Here is a 23,941-nt window from a genome sequence, read left to right on the forward strand (position 1 = left end):
CATGTAACCACAGTAGCAGAGGCACTGCCGTGGTAACACACGTTTATGGGTGTGTTCCCTATTGACGAGTGATATCAGGTTTGATGTGATTGGGGACACTGTCTTGATGCTCATGTTAACACGTGGGGCTGCTCTGATACGTTAACAGAGCTGTTCAGGCTGATGTTAACACTAGAGCCGCTCTGATGCTGATGCTAACATGAGGGTTTCCTTGATGCTGATATGGCACAATAGTTGCATTGATGCTGGTTATGGCAATCTTGAAAATGCTGCTGTGTGGCCAGCAACGACAAGCTATTCACCACCCTCCCCGTCGCTGTCTACATGCTTTCTGAAATGTTCTGCGAAGTAAGCCGCTCATGTCTGGGGGAGATGAGAACCCCCCAAAACCCACGCTAAACAGTAGATAGCAGCAAGAAATCAATTTATTCACCACTCACGAGTACATACCTCTGAAAGTATCCCCATTCATCATCAACACACCTGAGCGCTCGTCTCACGCGGGCACCAAATTCGCAATGATCGGACGATGAACAACAATGAAAAAAAAGTGCATAGATTCTCACTTCCGGTCCAACTTGTCTTTCTCAAAGCATTTGCAAATCTTGTAATGACGTGCATAAGTCTCCGCCACATTGAACACAATGCTTGCGTCTTTCTTCCTGGTGCACGTTGCGTCATACACGCCTAATCTGCAAGAAATGTCTTTTCAGAAAACACAATGACAGCATAGCCATGTGCAGTAGGTGTCAAGACATATACACACCGTCTGCACAAAGTCGCTCACGGTTTTATCTTGCGTTCCATCTCCCTGTCGTTGTTCAGATTGCCTGAAAATGGAGTGAAATCTACAATGACAATGCATGGCACAGCCGAACATATTATTTCACAGTTATATTGATTACACACCTGACACGGCAAAAATCCTGATGGCGAAGAGCGATTTTGGCTTCAGATCCAGGGCCGCGTCCTCAAATGACATTTCAAACGAGCCGGATTGGTCTGCTGGGGGTTGGCAGAAACATTTCCCCTTACAGGCTCTTTCTTAGACGGGTTGTAGAACGACAGCACAAACTGGGAACGACAGTACAAACCCTCTAATAGCTGCAAACTTACCGGAACAATAATACGCTCGAGATCATGCGTACCACTCGCGGCGATGAGAAACGTCCGTTACAGCCAAAGCGAACCGAACAAAACTGCGCATGCGCGACAGACAGCGCTGGCTGGTGGCATGGTGAACAGGCAAGGACGCGGTAGTTCGTGTTGGCATGCAGTCATCGCGGCCCAAGACGCAAAAATAGCAAACTGTACACAATAATTTTTGTCAATTTAAACTGAAAAATCTTGTATCGGGCACGTGCCTGGTATCATCCATATCTAATTTCACTGAAATGACACTCACCCCCACCTTAGAACCACATTACGTCCAGAGCAGAATGTCAAAATACAATCCTCAGGATATCATGCAATTGACAGCCTCTGTGACACTACCTATGGATGCCATAATGAAGTTTAACTTGGACGAGGACGTCTGGACCAGATGAGGACGTCCATGGGCTTTTTTATGGTTTATTGTGTGATTTCCAAAGTGGAACGGCTTCCAAGTGGATTTTAAAGTGGACAATTTCCAAGTGGTTTCTCAAAGGGGTATTTGTTTCATAAACAACTTGCAAGTGGTTCCACTTGCAGATATTTTCCACCTGGGTAGGGTGGCAGGCGAGCTGGAAGAATGCACAGCCGAGCTCACGAAGCTAACGTTATACCAACATTTCTTTCGGACAACTTCGTTATTGTCTTCTACAACGAGTAAACATCATCGGATAAGCATGCTCGGCGTGGCTGCAACTTCGTGACTGAATCTCACGTCGAATTGAGCATTTTTAGGACTCTGTCACTTTTGTACATATGAATACTGTAAGCAGCATAGAGCAGCTGGCGCCATCTAGAGAAGAGGAATGAAGCTGCGACGGAACGGGCGCCATCTGGAGACGAGGGGAGGAGAGGCACCTTTTTTTTTTTTCTGGAGTCAAGCGTTGGGGACGGACGCTATTTTGAAGTTTTGCTTTGTACTATGTAGCTTTACGAATAAATGCACGCTCGTGCTTTGCGTGCGATCGCTAACATGGCGACGAGGACCATCTTCGAACTCACGGGCAACAGCGTAGCCACGACAGCCGTCACGCCGACAACGGCTGGTTTTTGTAACGAAACACGTGTAACGAACGCGGGAAGCCATGCTCGCTATGGATCATCGGTACTCCCATCCTTTGAGCAACACCCCTACGGTACGAACTTTTCAACTCAACTGGGCGCATTCAACTTGTGGGACACCCCACAACGAGACTTTCGATATCTAAACGGCAACCACGGTTCGACGAACATGATGGACGCAGCGGAAATCAAGATGGCGCGGCCTCCCGAGACGCTGCCGGCAAAGTTTCAACCGTTCCCGGGAGAACCGCAACCGTCAAGTGAACTCTCGGCACTAACGAAAACGATGGAAATGATCGCTCAAGTCCTTGTGCAGCAGGCTAACGTGAACGTACGCCAATGGACAATGCCGATACAAATCACAACCATGCCCGACCTAGCTTGAACGATTCCACTGTACTCTGACAACGACCACGACAACTTTTCAGAGTGGATTTCTGCGGTAACGTCTCTTTGGGAACGGTCGGCGGGGAACGACACGGCAACGCACGGTGCAGCGATATCAAGACTGCGCGGTCGCGCGGCGATGTGGCAGAAAACCGAGGGAACGAAGATAGACAACTGGGATGATTGGGTGCAAGCACTGAAGGCAGAGTTCGACAAACCTCTCCTGTTCAGACAGTGGGTTGACCTGGTTAACTCAAGAAACCAGAGACACGACGAATCAATGGTAGACTATATGTATGCCCGCCTTCAACGTATTCGCCGCGGAAATTACAGACTGAGCGACCACGACATTGTGGATTGGTTGATCGACGGAGTCACCTTAGCAACGCACAAGCCAATACTCACTGCATTTTACGACCTTCGCCAGAACTCCATCTCTGATTTCCTTCAATACGTGCGACAAACTGACAGATCACTTTCCCACGTACTTAGTCCTAATACCGTCAACACTGCAAGGCAACATTTCGGTGCACGCCAGGACGCCCAGCGGAGCGCACATATGCCAAGACCCCGCTTGCCTAGCAACACCTGTGCCAGATGCCTTGGACAAGGGCACCGGGCCAGAGACTGCACTGAAGAGGAGAAAGCGGCGGCAGCTCAACGGAGACAAAACTGCACACCTGCAGCCAATGGCATGACAAGCCAAGAAACGGAAAGACGTATAAACACTGTAGTGTCTGCAAGTACATCCGAGACGAATGACACAATTTTAGTCCCAACCGTGGTCAACGGCGTTGAAACGACAGCTTTATGGGACACTGGCTCAACTCCTACCCTCATCTCGGAAACGTTCGCAAGGTCGCACAACTTTGAAGTTGTCTCAGAGCCACACATCGTCTTGAAAGGTCCGTTTGGTGACACCAGTCTCCCCATTGGAGCGACGCAAGCTACTATTCGTGTTGGCAGAGCAACAGGGACTATCCAGGAGAGAGTCATCAGGGACTTGTCTTACGCTGTGATTATCGGGCTCGACTGGCGGAAAATTATCAAGTTCGACTACGTCGAACGGTTCCATAGTGGGACCCACGAGATTGAGTGGATACCGAAACGAAAAACAGATACCCTAACCGACAAGTCTGTCACAAACGAAATAGCCCACGATGATGCCAGAAAGACGGAGGCAAGAGCCATGCCTCAAACAATAGAGATTCTCGAATGCATACAAGGCCCGAGTCCGTTCTCCAGTGTTGCGGTACCCCCTGCCCCTTTCATAAAGTGTACCATTCAATTGCCCTTTGTTGAAAATGGAATACTGCTAATTTACCCGACAAAACACGCCACAGTTATTAAATAAACGAATTAAATTGATAAAGATTGTAGAGCACGCCGCGATCTGTGTTGGCAACAATACGAACGGCCACGTCGCCCTGCGGGTAAGTCCGTGATAGGATACAGAAATCGTCTGCTTTTGCGCGTGCTAGTGCATCGGCGTGAGCAGACGACTTTCAGAACTTACTGGGCACCGCGGCAACTCTCGTACATTTTCTTTCAGTTCTCAGGTGAAAAACGCGCATTCTAAGTAGTGGCAAGCATGGTGGTTCAGAACAACTATGTTAATCCTCAGAAACAAGTTAAAAGTCGCAGAACAACCCCATCCACAATCACAAATCTGAAGTCGCTGGCCATCGGCGCGCACGGTCGCATTACAGCTCCGACCAAAAATATATTACGCGCGCTTCCATTACACTCCCCGTTGTACACTGATCATGCTTCGAAATGAAGTGTCGCTGACAACGTACATGGAGAAAGAGAACGTGTTTATTTAAAAACCGCATTAAATATTCGCAGAAAGAAAACACGTGACTTAGCTTCCACGTATCCGATTGTGCGCCACATTATGGAAGACCCGACAGTCAATGCTCGGACTACATTCTCCGCTCGCGGAGGTATATGCCTGAGTGTCCCCATTTCGAGAGCAAAGGGGATTACTCAAACCAAGGTGCTTCTGAAAGCTACAATTACCATGACAACGACGACGCACCCGCAGGCCGACGTCATACGTGACGCATGCATGAGAGAGGCGCAGCTTTCGTCGTCTGCTCTTACGGCACGTTTCGACAAATTCCTCGAAAACGACTTGGATGTTCCGAATGAAACTTTGACGGTTGTATGTGTACAGTACTCGTGAAACTAGTTTTGGCTAAGTTTCGGAATCGCCCCGGCTGTACGAGACCGTCCCTTTAAAGTCACCAGGACAACTGGAAGAAACCATTGCTAGCCTCAACAACGTCGGTGTGCTCACCAACAACGCAACTAAAGGACATCCTTTTGTCGCATAAAAGTGTCTTACCAAGCCAGACAGTGACCTGGGACTATGCCCTGACGTGGAGCACTGCATCGACCTGATCGACACAAAGCCCGTCCGCATGCAACCGTATTCTGCAAGCGATGCGAACAAAAAGTTCATCAGAGAAGAAACTGAAAACTGGTTGAGGAAAGGCATAATTCGGCGTTCGAAGTCTGCATATGCATCTCCTGTGATCGTCGTCGAACAACAGCACCAAGAATCCACACCAAAACGCCTTTGCGTCGGCTATAGATTTTTGAATGCAAAAACCGCAAAAGAGGCATACCCAATGCCCCGTATCGACACAATCATTCGGAAGGTGTCCGACTCGTCTATTTTCACAAAGCTTGACGTAAAGAAAGCCTTCCTTAATGTCCGTCTCCGCGAAGAGGACATTCCAAAGGCAGCGTTTGTGACTGAGGACAGACACTTCGAACCATTGCGAATGCTATTCAGATCATGTACAGCTCCAGCTACAATGCAGAGCATAATGGACAGGGGACTACAACATCTGGTAGATGAAGGACACATTATCGTGTACATGGATTACGTGTGCATTTTTACGGACACTATAGAGGACCACCTCCAGCTCCTAGAGAAAACTCTCCAAGCTTTGTGTAATATGGGTCTTCGAGTGGACATAAAAAAGTGCATCTTTGCAGTGGCAGAAGTAAGCTTTCTCGAGACAGTCATTTCGAAGAAAAGTGTTCAACCGGACCCCAAACGAACCGCAGCGATCATGAACTATGGCATCCCACAAAACAAGACGGATGTGAGATCCTTCCTAGGACTGGCATCACATTACAGACGGTACATGAAGGACTATGCCAAGATAGCACGTCCTCTAACAGAACTGACGAAAAAAATGCAATTCTGCAATGGTCACCGCAGTGTGAAGAAGCTATGAACACCTTGAAGGAGCGACTCACACAAGCTCCCATCTTGCCAACCTTCGACGCCAACCTTCCTACTGAAGTACACGTTGATGCTTCATATACAGCCTTCGGCGCAGTCCTCATGCAGAGACACGGTGATGCCGTTAAAGTCGTGGAATATGCCAGTAAAAAGGTTCCTGAGAATGAACGTCACAAGCACTCCACAGACCTGCAGGCTATTGCTGTCTACTGGGCAGTAACTGACAAGTTTCACACGTACCTCCAAGGCCTGCAGCATTTTGATCTCTACTGCGACAATTGGGCTGTCACTCATCTCATGTCCCAGAAGCACCCCAACAGGAGGTTTGCAAGATTAATACTGGACTTGTCTGAATACAACCTCACTATCCACCACGTTGCAGGTGAAACAAATACTGTAGCAGACACACTGTCAAGAAATCCTCTGGAGTGCAACGCAGTGTACGTTTTATATGCAGCTGACTCGCGTCTTTGTGATGCCCAGAGCTGTGATCCTGAACTGGCAAAGATCATTACCGAACTAGAGTGCACTGAACCGAACAATAAGACGAGTCAAAAATACAAATTAGCTAACGGGACTCTAATGCATGTGGACAGCAGAGGAGAGAAACAGCAGCTAACGACCGAAGTACCGAAATCCCTGCTGTCAACAGTGATGCACTGCTATCATGACAACGATGGCCATGGAGACAGCACACGTACAAAATCAAAGATCCAGAAGAAATACCACTGGCCAAAAATGCATCACGACATCACAGCATAAGTGAGAGGCTGTAAGACATGTCAAGTGTACAACCACTCTACCGGCACGCAACCGAGGACACTGCACCCTCGAACACCCCCAAGGACGCCCTTTGAGAAAATTGCCTTGGATCACATTGGACCTATAAATACCGAGGACGACAACAAGTATTTTACCTCCACAGTCGACTTGACCACAAGGTTCATTCTCACACGACCTGTGATCAAGAAATCAACCGAACACGTGTTGAACTTCATCAAGGAAGACATAGTGCGCACTTTCGGTACGCCTCAAGAGATAATAACGGACAACGACAACGTGCTAACATAAAAAAATTCAGCAAAGTATTTTGCAGATCGTTACATCAAACACACTCTTACAGTGCCGTACGCACCTGACGCCCAGCAACTAATGGTCTTGTCGAACGGGCCAACGGAAAAATCCTTCCAGTACTTCGCAAAAACATCAGAGATGACGTAAACAGGTGGAGCGATTATCTCAAGATGTCCACATTTCAAGCAAACAACCAGCGCCACGAGGGTCTCGGATCATCGCCATTTGAACTGTTATTTAACTTCACCCCCTCGTCGTCGTCAGGCATCGAGTAACCGTGGAACAAAGAGCTGCACGCGCATGTAATCGAGAATAAAAGTTCTAGTCGGAGACATGCTTCTCTCTCTTTCTCTCTCCCTCAGACTGGAGAAGCACGGGTCATCGTGGCAGTGTGGTAGCGGAATGGGTGTACGAAAAGAATGACCATTCCTCATCGTGCTGGTACCGTGACCCGCGCAATGACGACGCTGCGATTAAGATTCCCCTTTTCTGGCACGTCTGATCATCTCGTAATGTTCGTTAGATCAGACAAGTTAGGAAGGGTGTAGGCATCTACCGTCCAACTCCTTTGTTTGTATTCAATAAACATGTTTCAGTGAAAGCAAACACAGAGTCTCGTCAACGTTATTCGGACTGTTTAATGTGTTGCATGTCAATGACTAAGCGGTATTTCAATAAATCAATGACAAAGTTCACGATGTAGACTGCTTGCAAATGTCGCTGCTTCCGCAGGGCGTGCTTAATATGAGCGATGGCACGAGCGAGAAGGCCCACGATGTCTGCAGCGATGTAGTTGAATTCTGCGTTGGCCAGACTCACAAATTCACTCATCAGTTCCAGGGGTCCGTCTGGAACCGTTATGCAGACGTTCTTGTAACGGGCATAAATCCGACGCACCATCTCCCGCAGCGGCCCCGGCGAGATCTCTCCTATATTGCCAAAGCCTACCATGTCTATCACGTAGCGAAAACCAATGATGACGAGCTCGTTGCGGGGCCTTTCACTGTTGAAACATTCCTTCTCCACTTCTTCCCAAGAAGCGTGGGTGCGGGAACAATTTTGCAACGAGTGGTAGCTGAACATCTTCACGTAGTGATGACACGAGCGCGGTGCCTTTATACAGATAAACGCGCGCGCAAGAAAGGAGAGTGAAACCGAAACTCAGAAGCCACCCATCGCCGCTAGGAGCGCGCGCGCGCATGCGCGGTCGGGTGGAGCAGAGGGCGCTAGGAGCGCGCGCGCATGCGTAGCTGCCGCGGCGCGTCGCCTCAGTCAGTTTCTGCATGGCTGTCGCGGAGAGCAGATGTGTGCTCGGGTGCTCCGCAGTCCCGACACTCGCTCAGTTTCTGGCTGGCTGTCGCGGAGAGCAGACCTGTGCTCGCTCAGTTTCTGCCTGGCTGATGAGCAGTCGCCGCGGGGGAAAAGGTGAGTGATTTGCCGCGCTCCTTTTCTCGCATGATTGCCGTGTTTAGCGGTGACCAACGAGTGATTTGTCGATGTTTGGCCGCGCTCGTGTTAAGCCTTTTCGCGCATGTTTAGACTTGTTCAGCAGTGACCAAGCCTGTTGTTTAGCAGTTCCTGCCTTGTGTTAGGTGTATAGTGTTGAGGTGCTGTGGGTAGGCCTAAGCGATTGCCTTTTCCCCGATGTGTACTCTTTTCTGTTTAGCAGTAGCGGTTAGACCTTTTCTCTCGCATGCCTAGACTTGTTCAGCAGTGTTGCCATTTTTTACCCACCGCTTGTATCTTGTTCTGTCTTTCTCACGTAGAGCTATGATGGTGGCGCCATTTGGTGTGATGCCTTACAACTAAGTGGCCACCTGTCGTCGATCTCTTCAACTACCTGATGTCAACAAGCGCTGGTCACCCCGGAGCCGTTTCTTCGCCACGGCATCATTGATTTTCGAATAAATTGTTTCTCTCCACTCTATTTCTATCTTTTTATTTTATTTTCTACCTATTTTTTATTTTTTATCAGCTCAAGTAGCCGGCAACTCACACAGTGGTCTGGACACGTCTTAGATGCTCCCCAATTAGTGTAATGACTCCCTGGAGGGTTCTGATTACTATGGGGGGTCCCAATTAGCTCTAATTGCTAATTAATGGCGTCCAGATGACTGTGTGACTTGCCGGCTTCTTGAGCTGACAATATACTACTGTTGCATCAAAAGCATCGAGGTAAAACTTCTGTACAAACGTCATCTGCTGTGCATAATGTTTGCACACCAGTTTCATCGTAGGAGAAAATAACTGGTGTTGAAAACAATAAGGCTCCTCTTAGTCTTCCCTTCCTTTGGAAATTGGGATTTATCCCCGCTACTGAGGCAACTCGGTGAGAGACGCAAATTCGTGCCGGTTGAGGAATATCGCCAGTGCCGCACCGTGTTTACACTTGCCGGCCCCTCCCGCTTTACACTCGCAGTGTCCCTTCATTATACGTAGGGTTTGTTGTTTTTGGCATTTACTTTCAAGCAAATTCATGGGGTGTTTATCGATATTTATATGGTTTAGTAAAAATCGGATTCTTTAAGCAGCTATGCTCCATCGGGACGGACAGGATGTCCGAAAACGGGCGTATATTTCATTGCACGCGAAGCAATGCCTATTTTGTGAATGAGGAAAACAACCAACTAGCAAAAGTGAAATACTAAATGAAGAATGGCGTTTATCGTCAGTACAAAACAGGCAAACAAGGAAAACCTATCCTTTGTTGTAATATATGCAAGTGTACATGATCATACTCACATCTGGCATAGCGGTCCGCTTTTTCGGAATATGCCGAATGTAAAACATTTCTCGGGGGTGTTTTTCGACATTGTTCGGAAAATGTCGAAAACCACAAAACCTACGTCTGAGATATGCATGAACCTGAAACGGGAAGACTAGTTGATGAAAAGCATGTTGCTATTACCGCACTGTCCCCTCCCGGGTGTTCGAAGACATCTTCAACTTCAGAAACGTGTCATGACTCATAAAGCCTTCCTTGAGCTACAGTTCTACAGTTGTAAGTAAACAAAAAAAAGAGAGAGAGAGAGAAACCCTGCTTCTTTAGGAGGTCGGAAGCCGCATCTGAATTTGATGCTAGCTGCAGCGTTCGCTATTGCGCAACACACGACAGCAGTCAGCTCAGTCATACCGATTTTCTCCGCAAGTGCCGCGTGTGTCAAGTTTTCGCCGCGCCGTCTGGTTAGCGCACGGAGACTCTAAATCATTTGTATTTTTTTTTCTTCTTTTTATTTTAGTGCCGGTGGATCCCCACAGGGAAACTGCCCCGACTCAAAGGGGACAAGGCACAACCTAAACCTAAACCTATAGTGAAAATACTGTGCATGGTGGCCTCTGATAGAGTGATTGATGAATGGAACACAGTTCGTAGCCACGTTAAATGTTACGGACTTGCTCCTGTAATGACACTTGTTCTTCCATGTTGCCACTTTTTTTGTCCCTAGAACACTACCCTACAGTTAATCCACTTTGTATTATTCATTGTGCAGAATATGGACAACGCCAGGAAAGGCAGGTGCTACAATGGAATATGTTTGGATGAGGCGACACTCGCCATCCGTACGGCTAATCTGCGAGCCGTAGGTAGGTATTTTGTCAGTGCTTGCTCAAATACTTTTGTGAAATCGACTGCGTAGCCGTTGACCTTTTGTCGTCCTCACGCTCACCAATCCTCTTAAGCTGTCTCTGTCTCACTCTCATGCGTTCAACTTGTGGTCTCGCTGTGCCTCACCCTTACATGCATTCAATACGTGACACAGTCTAACATATCCCCGAAGCTCCCCAGCGTCCTACTTCCACATGTTCCCAGGCGACGATATAGCTTCTAGACCCTCATCTAGGAGCCAGACCCGCTAGAGTGATACTACAGGGTACCATTGCACCGCGTTCCTTTCAAAGCGTTCCCTCGATATTAGCAGAAATCTGTATAAACCGCTGTTCTTTTGCAATCAAACCATGTTTAGGTGGACTGCCTGTTTAACCACTGACCAGCTGTACGGAATGGTAGCTACTGTTACAACAACTATTATACACTTTAGACACAGTAATAACAGGTTAGTCCGGCGACTATGAACGGGATGCTTCATCATGGGAGGCAATGCTCCACAGAGGTAGTCCTAGGACGCTTTGTCCTGTGGACGTCCGAAGTCGATCCATTACTTTCATCGAGCAACTGGATATCCCTAACGGAGCCAGTTTATTGATGGTGATCTAATACTCCAACCAATTTCTTACTTCAATTATGTTTGTGTGTGTAATCGAATTAAACTCAGACACCTGACCCTTCTTTTTGTATTAGAACCAAGCAGGACTCTCCAATTCGCTTAAGCTACCAGACTAGACGTGTATAGTACCCGTTTTCTCTAAGGAAGGGGGGTATTAGAGAGCACTCCTGAGGGAACGGCAGTTTGACGTATGACGTATGACATATGTCTTTGTTCAATTCATTCGACACCCTACTGGTATGGCTCAGGAACATCTACGGCAAGCTCCAGGAGAACTGTCTAAGTCACAGCGGGCGGCGTTCCTCTGTCACGTGTCCCGCATTTCAGTCTTTGTACACCAGGTTAGGGCTGGATAGGCCAGATAGGCCTATCCAGCCCTAACCTGGTGTACAACATGTCTATGAAGGAACTGACTGAAAAGGAGTGCTCCGGGTTAGTGATTAGGGGAGCGCACAGGTAACGGTTCTAACTGCTTCGGTGTCGAAGGGATATGCTGTTCCACAGACGAAACAAGTTCCTAATAGCAGGAACCGAGTGTGTTCCCCCTGCCTCCACTGCACCCTTTTCTCCGCATACACGCTGCCCTCATTTCCTTTCAATCGAAAAAAACAAAACAAAAAACAAGTACACTGAGTTTGAGTTCGATTATAGAAAAAAAAACACACACACAAAAGCATGTACACATTATCCGCCTTTGCATAGGCTTAAAGCTTGCGTCTTCGATAATATCCGTGATATCAGTGTTTTCACATGCCCTCATCTTCATTCCATGAGTGGGAGGTTTGGACCCAGGGCCGCCGAGAGGGAGAGCGGCCGGCGACGGCGCCCTGGAGCCCGGCCACCTCAGGGGCTCGCACGACCCAAGGCCCGTCGTGATCAAATGAAGAAGAAATACCTAGACTATGTTATCCTCCTCCTCCTATCGAAATGTGAGGAGGGTGGCCGGGCATGACCCGACCCCGGGGCCCGTAATTTCTCTCGCGGTCCCACATTGGGCCTTGAACTGATGAGGCATCAAAGCATCCACTCAACGAGCGCCAATGTTTCATTACAGATATGCGTACAGTAGAGTTATGCAAACGTGGAGCGGATATGTTGTATGTGAGTATATCAATTTTGTATCGCATCCTGCAGTTGGGATAGCTGGAAAAAGAACACGAGCGCAGGATTCCTGAGCGAGTGACGAACACACAAAGAGCGCTATGAATCTCTTATCCTCTCTTTTTTTTATGCCCACACGCAGAGCACAATGCAATGAGCGATACAAATTCTTCAAAACGTTTATTTTAATGTTTAATAAATAAATTAATCATAATAATCGTTTAAATTTAAAACGCCGAATTCAGCCACTCGTTTTTCTCCTCTGACCCAGTAGTGCAGCACTTATAGTGTTGCATAGTGCTTAGAGTGTTGCTCAACACGGCACAGATATAACACCAATGTTATGCAATGTGTTATGCAACGTTACGCAATGTTAATATGTTAGGCTTCGTGCGAGGAGGTAATGATGAGGGTAGAATTTCCCTTAATATTACGACACTCGGTCTCCTTAGTATTCGTACTTCCATGGTTCTGCGCCTCTGATGAGCGGCTGATTTGCACAGCGTAATTCTGCAATCGAAACTTCAACTCTCAGCTGTTCAAGATCGGCTCTAGGGGTGACGCCAGCTGTGGCCACTGTCAACAACCCGAAACAATCGAACACATCCTGCGAGACTGCCGAACATACCATTCTGCGCGCGAAGCCCATCTCCCTCGCTCCACCTCGGGCATGCTAGCGGACATCCTCTACCCCGCTGGTTCTTCTGCCGAACGTTCCGCCAAAGCAAGAAACCTCATTCTCTTCCTGCTGAAGACAGGCCTTGCTCATCGACCCATCTAATACTCTACTCTCCCCGATGAACTCGTGCCCCTCACCGCATCCCCATCCTTCAACCTCCATCAGTCCTTCCTTCCTCTGTGTTTTGTTTTGTTTTGCTTTGCGTTCTTTTTCTTTCTTTTTTTTTTTTTTTGCTATAGTCGTGACGACGCCCATTTCTGTGTGGCCAACAACGGCGAGCCTATCCTGCCGTTACCCCCCCCCCTCCCCCCTTCAACGCGCATTCCTGTTTTCTGGATTGTTTCAAAGAAAAACTCATCTGAAATGCAGGTGTAATACAAGCCGTCGTCACATTGTTGTTGTGTCGTCTTGCAGAATGGTGACTCGGGAACAACGGTGACGTCGGGAACAGAGGTGACGTTACGGAGAAACCGGATATGGATTACCCGTACGATTTAATTCCTTCCTAAAACGGGGAGGCTTTGACCATCTACCGGTGGAGCACAATCGAAAGCAGTCACAATCCGAATACCCTCCCGAGATCCGGACAGTCGCTTCAAAATAGCTTAACTTGCGTTGTTGAAGCCCTTGTGTGTCGGCGATAGTCCTTCAGCTGGCGCATGCCTTAGAGCAGTTGTGTGCCCTGTCGTTTGACGCTATAGGTAGGCGAGCTGATCGGAGCAGGTTTTAAGAACACGTCCTTGTTGGTATCTGTTGTTGAAAAGAGACTTCGATGTGGGATGGTGTCTCCGAAGGTGTGGCATATGATGTAACGGAACGTCCTCCGGACCGCAGCTCGGTGTCGATTCAAGTCGTGAACAGAAGATGTTTGGTAACGATGAGGTGTGCAATCCAGCTCGGAGTTCCACTGTTGAGGATTACCGGCGGAATCCTCCTGCCGTCGTGTCCGGTGTGAGGGTTCCAAAATGCCTTTCATTTGCGCGAGGGCAGCCTTAGTCAAGACTCAGCGGAGAAGGCGAAGGCTTTACGCGAGTGAGTTGAACAAAGTTGCACTAGCAGCCATGTCACGACACATACGTGGAACAAAGGCGTTTCCCCATGGGCTCATGCGCGGTCCGCGTCCGTGTGTTTCGGAAAATGAAAGTACCGCCGTCTTTTATCTCGTTGTGGCTATTGGAGCTAGCCTCTACCATGGATTTTAAGAAAAATCTTCTCGGGAGCAACACCGCAAGCGATACTGCCGTTTACGACCGTTTTATAGGACACTTGTTCAGAGACACGGCCCACCCGGGGGCGGACCGCGTTATCAAGCAGAGGTCCTCGAAATGAAAGAGAGATCAATACAGCAAAGAATTCGAAACTAAAATGGTGACAAAGGAGCTGATAAAAACGCCAAAAGATTACGCAAATGAGAAACAAGGCATACCGAGTGTCTGTTGACAGGGAACTGTGCCGACCATTTTTTTCCTAAAGCCCTCTGAGGAAAACCCAGGGGAAACACCCAGACAGCACAACCAGCGCCCAAATTCGGTACATTCCGGTAACGTCCCAGTCTAGGCTGGAATGCCATGACTGTAGCCAGAAGGCCACGGGAGCCACCCTGTGTGTGAGTCTGGCGAATAAAGGCGTAATTGACAGCCGTACAGCCATCTGAAAGAGCGCTTTTACTGGAATAGTTTTCGCTGAAGGCCCGGCCAGTTCCCTGTTAAAATAGAGGTCCCGAAAGCGTCCATTGAAAATGGGTAAGGAGCAGAAGTGAGCAAACTGGAAGTCAATGCTCGCGAAAGTTACAGATGGGACAAAAAAGGCCCTTCTTACGTCGACCACATCTGCAAAACAGCGTCTGGCGTCTTTCTAAAAGGCCACGTGCAGAACGTCAACACGTTACTTTAAAGCCCAGACAAGGACTGTGCTCACCCTGGTGTCACAGACGAGAAAAAAAATATTGCTAAGAAAATGCCACGCGAGAAACTGAAACTGTCCTCAACTTGCCCCCGTCTTCAAGTAGCCCCACTTTATCCTACACAATCATGCTTTCCCCCTTTCCTTTATCTGTAATAAACATATCCCCCCCCATGCTGTTCAGAAGGAAAATGTTCATGATGATTCGGCTGTTCCACGCCCTTCAGAAATACAAACATCTACACATGACACCATATTTCATTTTCACATATCTTCGGTTTTCCCGTCGTTTTTATCCCTCCTACATCCACTTGTGGTGGATTTTGGTGGATACCATGGTGTTTAATCTTGAAGCCACCTCATTCAATCCTTATACCATCGAGTTTAATCCTGGTGCCGCAACTTTTCAATCTTGTTCCGCAGAATTTAGTTCACGTATAACCACTATGCTCAAGTGTGTAATCATAAGTTATCACATCCTTTCTGCGTTCAGCTCTCGAGTTTCTAAACAATAATAAACCGATATTACCGATTCACATTTGCCTTACTACACGACGTTTCAAGGCGGACATCTTATCGGGTAATTAAATTGGTGATCTCTGTAATGTGAAAAGCCTTAGTCTGGGCACCAGAAGAGGTTACTCTAATTGTTCATTTAACCCTTCTTCGGTTTCGACAAAGAGGGGAACTTCTATCCTTCTGATGAGGAAAAAGTTTCAGACAGGAGCAGATTACGCCCATTAATACGGAGAAAGACGAAGAAGAAGAAGAAGATTGGCCAGGAAGCTATGTAGCTGCAGTGGACTTTTCCTTCTTTTTTTTTTTTTTTGAGTGGCATGGATTCTGGACGCTTTGGTGCTGCAATCTCTGTGCTTTATTGTGTTTGTGCTAAATTTATTTGCAAGAACTAATATCAGAAGGTCCGCATAATGTGCGTTGATTGCTTTTCGAGCTTTGGAGAAAGAGATGGCAGTCACACACAACAAGCTTAGACGTGCTACCATAAAAATTGTAATTTTGATGGTCATTGCATTGCTTAAAAATCTCATCTTCGATTGGAATGTATGTCTGTATGTACTGTGATAGGCCTTTTGTATTGGTCGCTTTGTTTCCGGTCCTCTGATTTCGGAGTGAGTGGCATGATTTGATAGGCTTTGATACTGTTCGCAATGATTCCTTATACCTTTCACTTTTTGCGGTGGTGAGGAGTCAGCGGTTGGCGAGGGGTAGTCTAGATCTTGCGGCTGTTTGCCGAACGCCTCTACAGCCTGAAACACATGGAACGTTTTCTCAGCATTCAAGCGACCCACACATGGCGTGGTCTTGCAAGCGCGGCGAAGAAACACCCGCGAGACGACCACCCAGAACGTTCATGGGACCCGTACAGCAGGTCCCCCAAACTCACCTCGGAAAAGCGTGCAACGAAGAAGGCCGCCACTAGATACCCCACTGTTGCCGTTCCGGATCACTTCAGCGCGCTAAGTTTAGCGGCAAAATGTTTTTGTTGTTTTTGCGAATGAATCTAGTCTTTATATGTCCAAATAAGACGCGTATAACAACTTTCTCTGTCGTGTTTCACTTTTTGGTCCCGTTTTTAAACGTGTTGAGCGATCGGAAGGATCTAGTGCACGGCTGCGTGCATCACATAGCGTACCTGTCGTACCAGGCGCCGCAGGCGCTGCAGTCGTCCATTTCTCCTTCGGTGACTTGGCCTGGCTTGGATTGTGCTTGAACTGGATCTTTAGCGCGCTACAATCCACGCAAGCCAACGTCTGGTAACAATGGGGTATCTAAGGGCGGCCTCCGGCATTGCACGCATCGGGATAGGAACAAATACATGGGAAAATGGCGACCTTGGGGGACCTGCCGTACAGAAGGAGAAATGCGCGCCAATGTTGCCAAATTCGTCGACAACAAGCGTTTCTGGAATGTGCCGATGCTGTTTACCACGGTTTCTGCGTTCATTTATTCCAGATACCATTGAAATGTAGAAGTAATTTTAGTGTGGGGAACATTCTCCACAATGTTTATGCGAGCTACTCACACACAACTTTGCCTGCAGCATTGGGCTGTCCACTTCTTGAAAAAAAGAAAAAAGAAGAAAAGACCAAACGAGCACGAATATCTATAGTCGACAGACTCCGGCATACACACTCCGCGCGCGTTGGAAAACTAGTTTTTCCGAGGTCACAGAATCGTGAAATCGTGGGAAAAGCGCTCCATGCGGGGGGGGGGGGGGGGGGCGTTTCACCTACAGCTGGCCGCCCCGGTACTCGACAGCAGATTGTACTACTAGCACTGTATCTCGATGGTGATCATGCTTACCAAGTCACAGCTCTCTCTCTCTCTCTTTCATGTGCAGAACAGCGAGGGAGTTTTCGGGTGCGTGTACCGCTGCATGGAGCCTCCCACTCGAATTGTAAACCGTCCGGATCTTCACCCGTGCCTGGTAAGGTGAAGGAATGCGTTCGCAAAGCCTTCTTGAATCGTTAGACATTATAAGCGCCTCAGTCCGCCAGTAAGACACAATGCAGGGGCTGCCCTGCGTGCATACGAAGAGAAACGTAAATTTCTTCCGAGGTAACACACTTCATGGGGTAAATGTCGGGGCGATGCTGGAAACAGCCGGCGAAACTTATCGGGAAGACATTGCCGATATCTGCCGACATAATTTTGCACCATTTGGCAATGTCACGCAGATATCGGAATCGTATATCTGACCGCTTTCGTTTAGAGGTGTTGGGCTGACATTTGCAAGGAGGTCTGGGCCCAATGTCACCGAACCGTTTTGAGCCAATATTCGCACCCATATTCGACAAAATATCCTCTGCAGAGGACAATCTGATATCTGTTATTACTACTGCGTTGTAATTTGTGGGTGAATATTGTGTTCAACAAACGGTTTGATACTGATACTACGCCACATCAGCCACGATGACCATGGCCTGACTGGCCACTGGCGCGAGTTTGGTGTATCTTCTAGTGATGTGGGTGAAGTGTTAGAAACGCAACTTATAGAGCAACAAAAATAACAGAATGCGTTTACTGAGAAAGCTATAATTCCCCGGAGCATTTTAAAAAATGTCGATCTGCAAAAGTGCTAGAGGTTGTAAGACATTGTAAATGATTGCAGCGTATTGTGACTGAACACGAAGATGACGGGTGCTCTGGTTGCTGAAAGCACACTGAGAAAGATGGGTCCCATCTCGGATTTTTAATGAGTGAATGAATCTGCGCATAGGTAGCTGACAATTCCACCCTTTAATTGGGTCGAACGGGTTTTATTCACCCGTGCCGGCCAACAGCCATGGCCTAAGAAGCGGTGCACAATATGTACATGCAAACAGAATAAAATCTTTAAAGCTTTTTTTTACATAGCATATATGTCAGACACAACGTCACCGTCTCCGCAAATTATAAAGAAAAAGAAAAAAATCATGATCTTTGGCATGCACACTATACTGACCTTGTAAGCGAGAGATAGGAGAACTAGCATTCTACAGGTCAACTTAAAATAATTCCCGAGATCGGGTACGTCCCAAACATGAGAATTTAACCGATAAAAGTAATTCGGAGCAGTCACTAGCGGCCTTCAAAGCCCCCTCAAAAAATCTAAAGGCCAACTTGAGTCTCCGGTCAGATTACAGTGTTAACCCAACCCTATCTAAAATATCGTCCTAATCATAGAACACGCTTGTGCCATAGTGTCTATCATGCACAATTCTTATGAATTTGCGGTGCACACGTTCATGCTGTCGGAATCGCCTTTGACGATGCTGTTCCACACAGCACTACAGAATTCGAGCTTATTGCGTACGTGGGTCTGAAAAAGCTTGAGAAATGGCGCTGGATTAACAAAGCCACGTGTTGCGCGTGTGATTAGTCCTAGCATCCGCAGAGATCAGCTAACGATGTTATATACATGTGTGTTAAAGGGCAGGATAGGATCCATGATAACACCGAGGTCACGAATAAGAGGTGTATTTTCAATATGTATGCCTCCCACCGTATAATCGTAATCTATATCGTGACGTTTCCTGCTGAACCTCAACACCTTGGTCTTCGCAGCACTGATAGACAAACAGTTTGTAGAACATCATGGACTCACACGATCAACATCCTTTTGCAGTAAAGCGGAGTCTTCATCTGAACGAATACAACGAAACAGCTTAAAATCATCCCCAGACAGAAGAATATTAGAGTACTGTAATATATACTTTAAATCATTGATGAACATTAAAAAGAGTGAAGGACCAAAACTGGAGCCCTGAGGCACGCCTCAGGCACTTTGGACCTGGAACAAAATGTACGTGTGCAAAGCTATCTCAAACTAATCCGGTCTATCCCGCACACATACAAGACGTCGTGTCCTAACCAGGTACATACCAAATCGTCTCCCAACCCTGTAACAGCCTTGAAGGACTGCTTGGCATCTGGAACATTCGAATTTGGAAGAGTTTCCTTACTTCTGCTTTTACCATTTGTTACGTATGTTTGACGTCCAAATACTATCCTAACCAACGGTATAGTCATATAGAAACTCAGTTGTTCAAATGCTTTCTTGTTCTGTAGTCCCTTCATACTACCAGCTCCGGTGGCGCAGCGGTAACGCGTGCGCTTGGAGACTGGGAGGTCCGCGGTTCGAATCCGCGGGCCGGCTGTGCCGTCTGGGGTTTTTCCTGGGTTTCCCTCAGATGTGTAATAGGCGTATGCCGGCACAGTTCCCCTGAAGTCGGCCCATGGACGCAGCTATCCTCCCCCTGAGCGGATTCCGCTCGGTCTTCCACTTCACCCTTTCCTCTCCTCCTCTCCACCACCTTTCCCTACCCGAGAAACATGCCGCCTAATCAGGCAGGCAGACCTCTCGGGTTCCTCCCAACGACACTCCTCCTCCTCCTCCCTTCATACTGTAGCTAAGAGGTCATACCAGTAGAGGAGCAACTCCGATTCACGATTTTCCCGACCCTAGATGGCGCCACGCTCGCCGCGCCTTACCACGCCGTTCGCCTCCGACTGTGAAACGTTGCTCCCATTGTGCACGGTTAAGGTCGCGAGTTTAAGGCCGTACGCTCCCCTGCGCTGTTTGTCGAGACGTAAAGTGTCGGACTTAGGGACGAAAGGGTACGCAGTTCGATTCGGGACACTCAGGTCTTTTTGCTTGTCTCCTATTGCTGTATGGCTACTTTGTTATTTTTATTTTGTTGCCATATATGTATTTATTGTTTTCACAAGTCACTGGCGTCTGTACTGATGATAATGGAATTTTTTAGTTGCTCTTCGTATTGTTGTACTTGTGCATACTTACTATATGCCGAAGTACAAATGTGATCGGATAGTATGGATGGAAATATGGGCAATACGTGCACAAATGGTATTATAAACGAAGGCTGCCAGCACTAGTCGATAGCCAATTAAAGAAATCAGGAGATGTCCACGGAAAAGTTACTTCATATGCTATAAAAGCTCTCCCGCGATGTCGGTATCTCGGAGGCTCTCAACTGGATGTACTAGCGGCTGTGTATTAGGCTATAAACATAGCCTGCACACCGCGCTTACAATGCCGATCTGAAAAATCTAGTAATCGAAAACAGTATTTTATTCCTGCTGCTCGGTTGCAGTTTACTTGGCTACACGTACTTTACTTTGATAATACCTCTATTATTCATGCAAAAATGACGCTTTGGTATCTACATTTCTGGTAAGTAACTATTATCATATATCTATATCCATTGTCAAGGCGTTGATGCAAAATACTTTTCAAAATTTCCGTCGCAACATATAGACTGCGTATTATTACCCGGAAACTTCAGTAGCATATTTTAAAGACTCCTATCCCTCCTGTTTTCCTTTCTTTTTCTTTCACATTACACAGCCCAGACAAAAGATCTCAGTCGACAATCCCCAGTGACAGGGGACCTCCTTTTGTCTCGGCTTGGTTTACCAAACCGTACACAGGAAGTGAAGGCCGATCAAGGTCAAAAACAAGCCCAAACTAAGCTAACTTCTCAAAACTAACCTAGGTCCCGGTTCTAACCTAGGTTCCCACCGGGAACAATTTCGCCGGGGACGTTTTTTTTCCGGGGGACGTTTTTTTTTCGGAGACGATTTTTCCGCATTCCAAAAATTACAGGAGCGCCGTTGTGAACATCTGAGGAAACGGATCATAGCCGATCAAGTGCTATCATTCGCCCATACCATTTTTAACATTATTTATTTATTTATACACACTGCGAGCGCAAGGCCCAAGCAGCTTAAAAATGAACTTCACCGCATAGCACGCTCCTAGCCAACCATCATCTTGAATGATATCGTTATCTGCCCTGATTTGTAGAAAACAGGAGGCGTACGCCATTTTTGTGACAATTATGAACAGCATAAGAGTCACAAAAAAGGCGTACGCCTCCCGTTTTCTACAAATCGGGCCAGATAACGATATCATTCGGGATGATGGTTGGCTAGGAGCGTGCTATGCGGTGAAGTTCATTTTTAAGAGTGTGGGATCCGGGACATCCAGGAAAATCATCGACTTCATCTCCCTTTGAAAAGACTTTCCCGCAATACACCAACCCTGCTGTTCAGGTTGCGAACAAGAAGCGCTTTCACTAAATCACAATTATTGAAGATTGGCTCTCTGGACAACGCAAACTGCATACATTGTCAGCAAATCGAAACTATCGAACACATCCTGCTTAATTCCTCTGCATACGCTGCGGTGCGGGAGAAATGGGAATTGTGCGGTGGATGGTGTCTTATACATCCCAGAGGCTCTTTCACGGGAAGACTCTCCAAAATTCGTAGCCTCGTCCGTCCATAATCGTCACATAAAAGGCGTACGCCTCCCGTTTTTAACAAATCAGGCCAAATAACGATATCATCCGAGATGGTGGTTGGTTAGGAGCGTGCTATGGCGGCGAAGTTCATTTTTAATAGTGTACGGAGTTTGAGTGCGTCGGAAGATGTTCACGACAACAATTCCGAAAAAAATGATAAGCCAGTGGCCTTCTTTCTTTGGAACGAATGACATCACAATAGCATCTCATTGTATTTCATAACTTCCTTTATCGTATCGTTTTCGAATTCGTCCCATGTACTAAAACTCCCTATTCGGTAGCGGCACTCACGAAAGGCCACCGGACCGAAGTCACCTGGTCACGCATTCTCAGTTACGTGCTAGGGCGGCGCTTCACGGAATATCATCTTTCCCAAAGTTTCAGGAGAGAGAGGGGGCGTACGCCTTTTTGTGACAATTTCCATATATGAAAATTGCCACAAAAAGGCGTATGCCCCTCTCTGTCTTCGAATCAGAAGCGATAACCTTATCATTCTTGGCAATGGTTGGAGCACAGCGTGCTATGCGGTGAATATTCTGTTTTTAGAGTGTAGAACAAATGGATTAAGCGAGCTACGCGCAGTTATTGAATGCTTGTTACTTGAAGTAGGCGTATAAAATATTATGTGAAGCACTACGCTTCCAATATCTCTTAAAGAAACAGAACTTGGTTGACGGGTAACATTCTGAAAAGTGCAGATATATGTGCCTCGTCTGATAAATCTTGTCAAAGCAACAGATGCTCGGGCTAGCTGGATTGACACAAATGTTTTTGGCATTCAAATTCAAATAAACGTGTGCTTCAGTTTTCTTCTTCAACTAGTAAATAATTCTTGATAGGGAATTTCGCGAAGTGCATATTCGCGATGCGAAATCGATTTTCACTCTACTCATGATTACAACAGAAACATGAACCTAAGAAATTTAGCAGTTGCCTTGACCATCTTGTTTTCTGTTGCAGATTCCATCTGTTAGAGGGAAATGTTCTTTTAACAAATGTAAATAGCCGAACTGACGCGATGACTCAGGATGTGACGTCGAAAACCCTCTACGGAACATTGCGTAACGATTTGGTTCCAATAAATACGCTGTTCACTTGTAAAGTTGTCCCTGTGAGTACATTTATTACATAACTGCTTCACCCCGCAACCTACGTTCTTCTGTTTCTTTTTCTCTTTTTCTTTTTTTTTTTGGGGGGGGGGGCGATGCTCATACACATCCTTATAATGAGAAATTTCACGTTCCAAATGCGTGATAAACAAGTAACTACAGTATTACCTTAAGGGTTTCAGAAACTATTTATAGTTTCACTATTTCTAACAAATGGGGACTATAAACGTTCCGTCGAAAAATATAGAATGTAGATGCTTCGGTGACGGCAATTAGACAAGGGATCGATCCGTTATTCCAAGGTGTTTGGGTTCTTTCTTTTTTCAGTTCAGCGAATAAAAATCTCGTCTACAAACTATGTGCAGAGTGATCGATGCAAGCCATGAACAAGTTTCCATAAGAAAAAGTCCTAGGCAGTGTTCCTAGTGTCCTCGAAGTTCACGACATGGCCCATATACACTCTTAGCCCGGTTACTTCTAGTAAAGGTAAAAAAATTACAATATTGTTACCTGTACACTAGATGGGTACAGCGTTACCTCTGCCGAGGTTACCTCTCTAAAAGTAACCAGAGGCATCGTGTATTTAGAAGTAACACCGTTCCCGGGGCTCCGGGGCTGCACCCGCCCGTTCCTCGCGTCCGTGCATGCATGCAGCAAATTGCATGCAGGCACACACGAAACACGACACGGGTGACATACCAGAATACAATGACCATGGGCTTTCCTGGGCACGTATTTTATTGTGAATATCAGGAAAACACAACCCAGCATTGGCAACAACAACAACAACTTTATTTTCGACCTTGGAGAGTGGGGAGTTTCATCGCAACAGGCGATACTCTACCCCATTGCTGGGTGGAATGGGGGGAATAAAGTAGCGAGCCCCTTCACAATAACGATCGAAGTCCGATGGTGTCCAGAAATGTTAGAAGAGCTTTGAGCGCAGAGCGTTGCTGGGCTGGATTGGGCCAGGGACCAAGCAATTTCGATAGGGAGAAAGGGCGAGAGTCCAGCTGACGAAGAGATCATGAATTGCAGCATTGCAGCATTGGCAACGTAAGATAATGAAGATATCGTTTCTCAATATGGTGGCATATGTGAGACTATGTATAATGAACACAGCTCCAAAGGGGCTTTGATGTGTTCACAGAATCGCG

At 47.0% G+C, this 23,941-nt stretch overlaps 2 protein-coding genes across 4 annotated transcripts in view; one reads left to right on the plus strand and one right to left on the minus strand.

Annotated features, from left to right (window-relative positions):
• The window catches only part of LOC135400275 (uncharacterized), a 61,045-nt gene extending 38,268 nt beyond the window's left edge, over positions 1 to 22,777 (plus strand). For 2 of the 3 annotated variants that reach the window (XM_064632060.1, XM_064632062.1), the window contains 4 exons: positions 10,429 to 10,522; positions 12,218 to 12,264; positions 17,208 to 17,294; positions 22,636 to 22,777. In XM_064632060.1, coding sequence (XP_064488130.1) covers positions 10,429 to 10,522; positions 12,218 to 12,264; positions 17,208 to 17,294; positions 22,636 to 22,680 — 273 coding nt within the window. In that variant the 3' untranslated portion in view covers positions 22,681 to 22,777. The remainder of the gene's footprint in view (positions 1 to 10,428; positions 10,523 to 12,217; positions 12,265 to 17,207; positions 17,295 to 22,635) is intronic. The other variant, XM_064632061.1, reaches the window with a different exon arrangement.
• LOC135400514 (uncharacterized) overlaps positions 1 to 23,941 on the minus strand; it is a 374,312-nt gene that overhangs the window by 323,869 nt on the left and 26,502 nt on the right. The window lies entirely within an intron of this gene.

The sequence above is a fragment of the Ornithodoros turicata genome, chromosome 7, assembly GCF_037126465.1.
Source record: "Ornithodoros turicata isolate Travis chromosome 7, ASM3712646v1, whole genome shotgun sequence".
Lineage (NCBI taxonomy): Eukaryota > Metazoa > Arthropoda > Arachnida > Ixodida > Argasidae > Ornithodoros > Ornithodoros turicata.